Source organism: Corylus avellana, chromosome ca1 (genome assembly GCF_901000735.1).
Source record: "Corylus avellana chromosome ca1, CavTom2PMs-1.0".
Lineage (NCBI taxonomy): Eukaryota > Viridiplantae > Streptophyta > Magnoliopsida > Fagales > Betulaceae > Corylus > Corylus avellana.
Genome location: NC_081541.1, coordinates 30,728,232 through 30,739,726, shown reverse-complemented (window position 1 = coordinate 30,739,726; position 11,495 = coordinate 30,728,232). Strand labels below are relative to the sequence as shown.

The 11,495-nt window shown below is 35.6% G+C and overlaps 1 protein-coding gene across 1 annotated transcript; it reads right to left on the bottom strand.

Moving 5' to 3' along the window:
• Positions 1–1,848: 1,848 nt before the first annotated feature.
• Positions 1,849–10,990, bottom strand: LOC132183081 (transcriptional elongation regulator MINIYO). Its single transcript, XM_059596480.1, has 10 exons — positions 10,692–10,990; positions 9,135–10,287; positions 8,170–8,297; positions 7,604–7,791; positions 6,611–6,716; positions 6,256–6,516; positions 5,209–5,397; positions 2,812–5,109; positions 2,451–2,660; positions 1,849–2,115 (listed from the first exon to the last, which is right to left on the bottom strand). The coding sequence occupies exons 1-10, from the start codon at positions 10,923–10,925 to the stop codon at positions 1,936–1,938; spliced, it is 4,947 nt and encodes a 1,648-aa protein (XP_059452463.1). The 5' UTR covers positions 10,926–10,990; the 3' UTR covers positions 1,849–1,935.
• Positions 10,991–11,495: the final 505 nt, after the last annotated feature.

Below are 11,495 nucleotides of genomic sequence, written 5' to 3'. Positions count from 1 at the left end.
CCAATAGAATGGCAGGTTATTTTAGATCTGTTCTGATTGATGAGAGATGGACCCCATAGAAATTCTCTTCATTTGATATCAGAATTGCTAGTAATGCAAACAACAAAATTAATGAAGATCTATATCCAGTTTTTGATAACATTCAATATTGAAATTTAAAATGAAGTACAAAAAGAGCTTTAGACTTTAAAGATCGTGGGCATGTTCGCCAACTATTTTTTCTCATTTCTCCTAAAAAAGTCAACTTCATTTATTCATTTTAACAAACAACTTTTTTTGGTTGTGTTTGGCAAATCCTTTTGCCTTCGTTATTGTACCTTATATGGATTGATGTGGTATAAAATTTTAAATTTTTTATATTAAAAAATGAAAATATTTTTATTTTGTAGTGATTTTTTAATTTGAATTATAAAAAAAAAAAAAAATTAAATGATGTGATATAAAAAATGAGAATATTTTGATGTTGATTTTTTTGAAAAAAAAAAATGGTGCGTGAATAGTATTGAGGTGATGAAATGGTTTTCCAAACACAACTCTTATTTTTCTCTCCTAAAAAATTCTAAACTCATTTCTACTTTATATCACAACAATCAATTCTTTATTTATTTATTTTTTTCCTTTAAAAACTCTACGCCAAAAATTATTTATGATAGAATCGACGAACCATTAAAAGCCAAGTACATTTCACAGTTTTCACTAAAAAAAAAAAAAAAACAAAAAAAAACAAAGCAAATGTGTATTCGAAGGCGTTATTAATATGCTTCACGGAAAAAAGGACAATAACGCTTTCTTTCTTCTTTTTTTTTTTTTTAAGGGTAAAATACTTTTTTGCCCCTATAATTTAACAACTTTATTTTTTTGCCCCTATAAATTTTATTTTGTATCACATATAATAGCTAAAAATAGAGATAGTATCTCCGTCTAATTTTCATCTAAAATTTGACAAAAATCCATGTCAGCACTCCTAAAAAATCGACATGTGTCCATATATCTAATTAAAAAAAATTAAAAATAAAATGATTAAAAAAAAAAAAAAAACTAGAAAAGGGGTGGCTCGAGCCACCCCTGGCCGGTTCGGCCACCTCAAAGAGAGGCCTAATATATGAAATATTTAACAAAAATAGAGTAGAGTGTGGAAAGAGGGTTAAAACCCGATACCCTTACTCTAATACCATAATAAATTATTACTTATTTCGAACAGCTAAGTTGATAAAAATAATAAATTTAACTATTTAATTATTATTCTAATAAATACGTGAAATATGCAATGTACAACTAGCTGGACAAAGAGGCGCCACGCAGCATCTTAAACCCAAGAGGACAGAAGCCACAAAGAGAATGATGTAGAGCAAGTTTGGTAGTTGCAAAAGGGTAAAGCTTCAACAAGTAATCAAAATAAAATGACGCAGAAATGATAGCAACACTAAACACAGTTGGGGAAAAGTGTGCTTACGACTTTTCTGAATTATTCATCAATTAAGATTTCAAATGGAAGTTATATCTTACCACTGGTAAGAAAGTAATGCTATAAGAAAGATTAGAGTTATCCTATAGTCCTTTCAAATATGACGTGACTTTTAAAATTACTAACAAATTAAAATTCAATAATGATAATCTCAAATTCAATGGTAATTTTAAAAGCCACGTCACATTTAGGAGAATTCTAGTCTTCCTTATATAACCTGGTAAGATACCAGATATCCTAACCAAAATCAACCACATGACAAGTTATGAGTTTTTTTTTATCTCTTAACAAGTCTACTTGACATCTTCCTTCTTGGATGGTGAGGATGAGAATGATCATACTAAATGAGCAAGGTAGTATTCGCTTGTACCCACATCGCTGGATATAGAAAACAAATATGAAAAACCTTTCATTTCCTTCTTTTCAACGTCCTAATTTACAAAACATTTTATATATTTACAAACATTTCTTTATAAAGAGGACTTCAGCTTCTCCACTTCTGTCAACAAAGAGGAATTCCCTTCACAAGCTTCTGTTAATACCTCGATCCTCTTCTCTACACCGCCTCTCTCTAGCGGTGAACCGCCATTTCTGTCAAGCATCTTAGATGTAGATGGCTTGTTATATCGAATAAGATTCAACATCATTCCCTGTGACATGCCACAATAAACAATTAGAATATTTTTAGTTCCTTGTGTTGCTTTATATATTGAAAACAAGGGAACACCAAAAGAAAAGTAGTGCAAAGCTAACTCCAAATGTGGTAGATGTTTATGTATTTTATTCAACGAAAACAAAAGTGCAAGACACTGCAATTTCCCTTTCCATATCCATTGACATAAAGTTTTTCCACTTCTGCAAATTTCAAATATACACGGGCACCACATTTTGACAGTGTCAATCAGTAAACATTGAATCTGTTCGTCCCACTCATTTTTACCAGACCCACACTGGAGTCTTCAACAGTTTCTGAAAATTTGCGTACCTCATGGTGCTGCTTCCGGGAATAGTCTCGTAAAAGAGATTTTACGAGCTTGTTGCGCAATGGAAACTTGTCAACAGCATGAGAGTGAAATATGAAAGAAGAAAGGTGGTGTATAACCAGTGTATATGCGACCGATCCTCGAGTTGCAGCCCTGTCAAGGGCACCAGAATTCCATGACTTCACATAAGCCTCCAAAATACCATCATTGTCCTGCAGAAGAACCAATTTCCATAAATTTTCATGACATTTATACCAAGTTCTCAGGTATTTTAGAAGCCTTTCGGCTAATAACATGAAATATATGTCAAGTGTAAGGGGAGCAGGTCTCCATATAAACAAGGTGATATTTAGGTAGCCATACCTCAATAGGTTCTAGGTATCCCTCAGCCTCGGCAATGCATTTCTCTAGAGGGGGAAGAAGATCAAGAACACAAGCATTGGTCAGAGTATTCCAGGCAGCAAGTCGTGTAGGAGTTTCGACTTGACGGTGTAGATAGACTGCAACTTGCCGGCCAAAAATCAAATCACCATAAGATATGGCAGAAAACTGCTCCACAAGAGTTTCAATAAATGTTGAGTAACTCTCATGAATCTCTGATTGAAACATTAGAAACCCTGCATTATTTTTATTTCTGGATTCTGGCAATATATCTACTTTATTCTTCAAAATGAGGTCAGCACTTATACTAGCCCTTGCTTGGTCAAGAAGCTGCCCATAGATATTTTGCAAAGCTTCATAAACATCCCTACTCTTCTCCTCTTCAAGAACGCCCATTCCAACAAGTAAGATCACAGATAAAGAATGCAATTTCCAAACTAATGGTACCATCTGAACAGGGGAGGGGACTTCAATGGATTTGAAAGTGGACATTGCTTCAACACCTAAATTAAAAAAAAGTCCAGCTTTGGCAACTTCAAATAAATCATTGGGATCTTCGACAAGATTTTTTGTTTTATCTCTTCGCAGGCCAGCATGCTTGCTATCACAGATGGTTGAGATTGGACTGAGAAACCAATGAGTCGGAAGTGGCAGTCTCTGTTGAGCCCACTCTACGACTAAAGAAGTAGGCTTTTGATTGATCTTATTTGACGTGTCTAAGTCCTCAAATATAGTATCCAGACCTGCACTACCCTTTTTAAATGTTTTATTTCCAGAGCAACTATTATTGACCATGTCTTTGACCTTCTTCTTCATAGACAACCATCTGTTCCTGAAGTGAGAAGCTAATGTTTCACTGAAAACCAGGTAGTCCTCTTCTTTAAATTCCCACGCAAATGGTTTAAATCTCTTATTAAGGTGGAAAAACTGCTGAATACAGAGACCAAGGAACTTTAGAGCATGGACACGGAGTAAAATATTTAGCGCTTCTTCCACAATAACGCTATCCCTAGGCCCAGCAGTTAAACATGCACCTAAGGCTGAATTGATCCTTTGCATAGTGAAGGTCATTGCTTCAACTGTGGATGTATCGGTAGAAGACAGCAATTGAAAACTTTTGAGCAAGTAAATGAGAAATCCTGCATCTATTTGTGCCAACAAAACATCAGCAGACCAAAATCCTCCACCAGATGCACCCCAGCCAACACCCAACCCTGGAGCAGGGCCGCCCCTGCCAAATATCTCAATGGACTGAACAAAGTGCCACTCTGAAGCAACTAACTTCATAAAAATGTTTAAGAGACTTCTCAATTCAACCATAGACCCCTTAAGTATCCCATTATCAAGTATTTTCCCTTCTTTTGAGATACAATATTCTTGGGGAGGACCATGGACAGCATTCTTCGCTAGCTGGATCAACCTATCAATGTTTACAATAACCTGGAAAAATCCATGAAGGCAACATACAGAAGCTAATGATGTTTCATTATTACTTCGCTGTCTCAAATGACATAGTTCCTCGATGAAAGAGCCATTTGCAGCAGGATATTCTGAACTATTGGCATCTGAAATGCCCAAAAATCCATTTTTAACAATCTCAAGTCCAACCTTAGGAACAAACTCGGACAGCCATGGCATGAGTTCACTACTTCCATGCAGGTTGACGCTAACCCCCTCTGGGATCACCCTTTCAAGCACTCTGCATAGCATATGCATGACAGCTGAATATACCCACAACAAGGGAGTTACAGAAGTATCTTGGAAAACAAAGTCACTCCCAATTCCTTTTTGCCATTCAAAGAGTTTAGACATATGCGGATCATTCTTTAATGCTATCCACTTCATAGCTAAATCAACCATTGGACTGACACAATTCCAAGACCAGATCTCTGTATCATCACCAGCATGCTCCTGTGAAAAGAGAGCTGGAAGTCTTCTAGCCAAAGCTTCCAAAACAAGGTATGCCTCTGTACAGATGGAACTGAATTCACTAATAATACTATTCTGTATAAGTTTTTCAACTGTAGGTGGATTCAGCCACAAGCACAACGCAGGGAAAATATCTGAAAAACATGATACACAATATCCATACTGAATGCAGATCTTCCAAAAACGTAATTGTTCAACAATCAAAGCTGATGAAAGTTTACAGTTCTCTCTTCCTGATTTTACCCAGTGGTCAAGGGAGGAAACATATTGATACATATGCCATGTCATAGTTTTGAATGTCCCATTCTCTATAAACTTAATACAATTCTTCTGGTCTGATCGAGCCAAAACCTTGTATTTTATATCAAAAAAAGACAATATCAGCAGTTTATCAGCAGGATAATTCACAATCTAGAATCTCTCCAAAAATAAGAAAATAAAATTACTTACCTTTAAAAGGCTAACAGATTTTATTTTAGAAGGATGAATTTCTATGTTGTCTTTCGATGTAAATCTGTGGACAACTGTTTCAACGAGCCTTTGGCATTTCATGATTGCATTTGCACATGTTGGGGAATGCCTAGCTATTCCAACAAGTATAGAAATTATGCATTCTTCTAAAGCTGCAGTAGGGTCTGTCTGAAACCATACAAATGAATACATATTAGAAAAGTATAACATGAAGTACAGCAAGCACTGAGAGGTAAAACCATTACTACAGTCATATGAAGTAGGATAGAGCAGTTCAAAAGAAACATGCCAAACAAAATAAGCACAATAGTAAATGATGCCTCTTCATGAAAATCTTGAAATCATCAATTTTACAAGAGAAGTTCTTTCTCATGATTATATTGTGTGCATCTATTTGACGATAGGGTGTTTGACACGTAGAAACACAAAATAATCCACATTCACATCAGATTATTCTTATCAAAAAGTTCACCCTTATCTTTAAATTAGAAAATGAATTAGGAGGTAAACAATGTATTTAGGTTCAGAAACTAAATTTTTATTTGACTCACCCTAGGAGACAAAATCAAACAATAAAAAATGACAATGCATATTTATCTATATATACACACACACAAATGAGTTATATGAATTGATACGTTTGTATCTGTGGGGGTGAACATGTTGCAGACTATATACATGCATGCACACCCACACACGTGGCATGCATCCATATACCCCAGAATACATGTTCAAATACAACAGATATTTATTCATTAGATCCTCTCAGCTTTGATTTGTGGTACTTAGCAATGCCAACTATCTCACAGTCCCACTTAAGTAGTTTAACAATAGAGGAAAGACAAGCAAGACAAAACATCAAGCCAATGGAGGAGGAAGGAGGAGAGCATGTTAATTAAGTGAAAGAATGTGGTTCTCTTTCATAAATCTCACACAATTATCAGAAACCTTGGTAAGTTACTATAGTGGAGACAAGCATGAAAAAAATAATAATAATGAATCATCTTATACTATCATCATGCTTACCTCCAAAAGATAGCGAAGCCTTGAAAGGATTCCCATCCGAACCAAACCTGCAGCTATATCCTGTCCACCAACCACAATATCGTCCTGAATCGTATGTTTCCCTTCAGACTCATCATCCAACATATCCTCATCAACAGGAAGAATATTAGAAGGTTTAGCACTGTACTTCCAGAATCCACCATGTAGGAAACCAACATCAATCTCTGGTTTACTTCGGAACACAGGGGCAGTAAAGATTTCCTTCTCATAGGTTGCAATTTTCTGAAAGCAGAATATATTAAATGCACTCGGAATAATAGTTATAGACTAAAAAAAATAACAGAAGGAAAATAAATAAATAAAAAAAATCCTCTACCTCCGAGATCTCAAAGAAGTTCTCATTCACATCACAACTTAATATAGATTGAATAACTTTGGCACAAGCTAGAACTACAGAGTTGTGGTTATCATCAAGAGACATCCTATAAAAAAACAAAACACTAATTAAATTGCAATATTTTGGTGCCACAAAATATCCAAAGTTCAAAAGATGTTAAAAAATACAAAGATAAATAAAATACGAAACAATTTAGAAAACCAGAAACCAATAAAAACTATTAAATACTAACAAAGAAACATGAAAAGGTACAAAATTTAAGCAGCACAATAGAGAACACATTTATTACTTTGTTCTATAAATTCCTGAATTAATGATAGCATATAAAATTCATTCAGTTCAAACTACTTTCCTTTGGTGATCCAAAAAGGTGACAAAAAGATCCAGGATATGTTCTGTTGCATGCATTTGATGAAAAATAAGGAAACGAAAAAAGGAAGTCAAGGAATAATACTATGCCTCCTTGCCATTTGACTTCAGAAAAAAAAAAAAAAAAAAAAATGTTTTCGAATGAAAGGCAGCAAGGCAAGGCCTCAAACAGTCTTTGTACGCCATGTTGGACAACTTACCAGTTTCAATTACAACCACATATTAGTATCTTTACTGGTTTGTTTTTTTTCCAAGGAAATGCTCTGCAAGCTTATCTGGTTTTACAGAGTGCTCTAAAATGCCAGAAAGCCTAGGATGATTATATAATTTACACCAAATTTTTTTTATAAGTAATCAAATTTCATTAAAAAGCATAAGGGTGCAATTCAATTACTTATCAAAAAAATTATTGTTAATAAACAATAAATTTTAAAAGCACAAGAACGGGTACTGATAGATATGGACTAAATAACATCAGAAATCACTACCCAAAACTGGTAAACATATGTGCAATAAAGCTGGTGTTTTACGAACACAGAAATGAAATTGTAATGGCTGACCATAAATGGAAATAAGCAATATAATCATTAAGATGGTATTCACCTCAGCGACAAAACAAGCTCAGGTTCTGGGCCCAGCGCGAAAGCCCAGACAGCCTCCCAATCAATATATCTGTCAAATTTGTTGGCATTGTCCAGAGTAGATACAACTCTATTCTGATAAATACCGTGTAATGCCTTATCAAGCACTGAATAGATGAGATGCAAAGCAAGTGCTCGTTGTCCTGGAACCTGAAAAGAAAGAACATAGAGAATAATAAAAGAGGAGAACAGAAAACTACAGCAAAAAGTATAAGATACCAGTGACAATTACAGGGACATATTCATGAGTATAATTCTTACATATCATTAGGTATTTTCTCCTTCTAATTAGGTGTATTCTCATGTTTACTTCCTATATACTTAGGGCGCTTTACGCTTTTAATGATATCTCGATTATTTACAATAATAATAAAAAATACATAATTTTTACATATCAAAAAACCAAAAAATTTTCCTTGACTCAGCTTCACCAAACTTTATATTGTACCCAGATCAAAAAAGATATGGTCCATTCAAAAAGCAAACAATTAGAAGAATTAAGCGCAAAGATACAAGATGTAAACTGACCACACTTCGAGCGAGTGCCACAGCTTCTTTTATTGTGTAACCTATAGCAGCAGGATCACCCTCAGTCCGCAGGAAGTCACGCTCTGTAACATTGTCAGCACTACGCCTATTCTGAACACTGATATCACCTAGAGCAAGAGAAAAATAAAGGAGAATTTAGTCAATGTCATATTGAGGCATACGTTATTTTCTTTATCTTGAGTAACAAGAACAACATTTATTTACTTGCATTATCTAGACAAAAAAATTATTACTACTTTGCTAAGCATTTCATGGTAAAAATCTATTAAGACTTTTCAACTAAGGATTCGAGCCAACTAAAATAAACTTCAAGAACATAATAATTTAAAGAGAACAAGGGGGATCCAACCCTGAATCGAATAACATTTTTGGCTTATGTCCAAAAATCTGAAAGTTTTGAATTAATTATACATAAAATTAGCTCTAGAACACCTATTAAACAATGGTTATTCAGCACAGGCTTCTATTGTCAAGCTGCAATGCTTCTCAATGTCAAACCTTTTACCAGCATCATCAAGCTCATCAGCTTATTGCATTCTAAACATTACAAGGTAATCACTTTTTGCATCCACCATAAAATTTAAGTCTAATACTTTGGCCTTGAAATGCCGAAATAAAGCATAAAAAATATAAGGTAGTTACTACTAGAAGAACTAGGTAAATTGACATGATGATGTGGAAATATCATTTACTTAAGCATTAGCGTCCAACCATAAAGAAAAACATGTATAACTAGATAATGATACCCACGAGCAAACTAAACAAGCTCGTCCTATTTAATTAACAAACATTATGGGCACAAAAAAAAAGAAGGTAAGTAACTACTCTTTTGAGCCATCAATCTTAGAACTTGAGATACATAACATCATTGGGCAAACAATGAAACACCAGATTATATTATTTAAAATAAATCAACAGTGCCGACAAGAATATTTTGTCCTTACAAGTATTAGGCACCTGCACAAAATCGTTCTCAACAACAGCCCCTTCCAAGGAAAATCTTAATTCCCTTACAGCCTCAACTCTTTCACTCCAAGCATTCCACAAACTACGATTGGCTGCACCATTGTCTCGCCTACTCTGTGCATTATCAGAGGTTGTTGCTACCATATGAGAGATATCATGGTCTAAGTGTGCAAAACCTTCAGCATCTTGGGAATTCTCATTCTGGACAGCACTCTGTTCAACAGTGGTGCCGACTTCTGAGCTTGAGCTTATCTGCTTCTTCAGTTTGGCTTGAGCCCTCTTTTTTAGTGCTTTTAAGATTGCAGGGTCCATCTTCTCCATTATCTCTGCCTGTGCTTCCGCAATCTCATCAGGTGACATTCCCTGTAGTCGGGCACGGTTCTCAGCATCAATCTGACTCTCAAGAGACATGGACTCTTGTTCATTCTTGAAGTTGTTGGACCTCTTTTTTAGTGCTTTTAAAATTACAGGGTCTATCTTCTCCATTATCTCTGCCTGTGCTTCTGCAATCTCGTCCGGTGACATTCGCTGTAGTTGGGCACGGTTCTTAGCATCAATCTGACTATCAAGAGACATGGACTCTTGTTCATTCTTGAAGTTGTTGGACCTGGAACTAGAAACCATGGTGGATAGCTCCTGCCTTCTATGAACCTCTGAAAATCCAATACCATCATGTTTCCTTCTCTCCACACTGAAGTTAACTGGGTTGGCATCTTTCACGCTCTCTTTCAAGTTATCTAATTCCATGTCAGTGGCTGAACTAAAAGATCCATCATCTGAAATACTTGTCATGGCTTCACCAGATTCATTCAGGCGCCTACCCGTATCTAAGTTTCGTTTGACATCCATTTTCATTGGGACAGCTGAGGGTGGACCACGTGACACGTTCCTCTTCGATGCAGCTCCACTTTTTCTTTCTTTTTCAGTTTTCTGAGCCACTTTATCAGCTATGGAACGATTATCACCCGAGGCAATCTCCCTCCACCTGCTTAAATCCAATCCTTTTTTCTTCTTCCTCTCTACTGGATTGGCAAAAGGTGCTATTGGGTCAAATTCCATGAAACCTTTATCTTCCTCCTTTTCCCCGTCATTATCATTATCATCTATTATACCACCTATTGGACCCCAATGCTGGTGAATAAAATTTAAGCATCAGTCATTTTAAATTCTTAAAGAAAACAAAACAAAACAAAAATTCTTTTTGGTTTTCTTTATTTTCACATTAACGGAAATACTTTTAACCCAGAAATGAACAAATGAAAATTAATCAATGTAACGAAGAATTAAGACATTAAATAAAATTAAATAAGTTAACACAGCAAAGCCACATGTTCCTACTAGGCTCATACACTCTTGGTTCACCACGCAATGATAGTCCATAACTCCAAAGTTGATTCCTTTTTCTTTGCTTTTCCCACATTTTCTCAGCAACCAAACAAGTCCATACTCCAAACTTTTTAGGGTTTCCAACGCCTAGGCTATACTTGGTATCGTGCTCAGAATCAGAAGAATGTGAAGCAAAGCAAGGACTTTACCGGGCCCTGGGAGCGATGGCGAGCGGCGGGGAAAGGGAGAACGGAGGGTTTGGGGGGCGCAATGGGCTTGCTCTGTAGCTCGTTGTCGGAGATTCCCTTCTCGACAATTCCGCCGATCAAGCGCGAAGCGTCGTCGACGCTGAGTTCGAGCGCGCCAGCACCGAAAATTTTGGAACGTGAGGATGAGCTCTTCGAGTCGCTCCCTTCACTGCTCTGCTTCTTGTTTTCCTCCATGAGCGGCGAGCGAGAGAGAGAGAGAGAGTGAAACGGTGATAGGAGGGCGGGATTGTTTACTGCGGTTCTGATGGTATTGTTTGTTGATAGTTTGGGAGTGTGTCTTTTAAAAAATAATCTCTGTTGTTAAACTAAATTGTAATTTTAGAGTTTTTGAGATTGTAATTTTAAAAATATAAATTTTAAAATAGTAGAAAAATCAACGATTTCTATGACTGCTTATTTAAAAAAAAAAAATGCGTATTTAAATTAAAATTACGATTTCGTTTAAAATAATATTTGGTGCAATATTTACCTATTTGGTCATGAAACCGCAATTATATACCAATGTTATCCAAACACTCAATTGATAAAAAATATATATATATTTTTTAACATGTTTTACCAAACGCCTATACAATTTTAAAAACACAATTTTTAAAATCGCACTTATTAAAATTCCACTCCCAAACGAGCACGAAGGGTCTACAGCTCTACAAGCTTTTGACCGGAGCCACTAATTTCCGCCCGAAACCTTTTTTTATTCTTTTATACATACGGACACTCACGATTGCAGTTTTCTTTTCTCTC

What these genes read in the sequence shown, in the direction of transcription:
- LOC132183081 (XM_059596480.1), bottom strand. Translation starts at nt 10,925, where the DNA reads ATGGAGGAAAACAAGAAGCAGAGCAGTGAAGGGAGCGACTCGAAGAGC. An exon ending in GCCATCGCTCCCAGGGCCCG is followed by an intron (nt 10,288 to 10,691) that starts GTAAAGTCCTTG and finishes TTTATTCACCAG; the next exon opens with CATTGGGGTCCAATAGGTGG. An exon ending in CCCGGAAGCAGCACCATGAG is followed by an intron (nt 2,116 to 2,450) that starts GTACGCAAATTT and finishes GGCATGTCACAG; the next exon opens with GGAATGATGTTGAATCTTAT.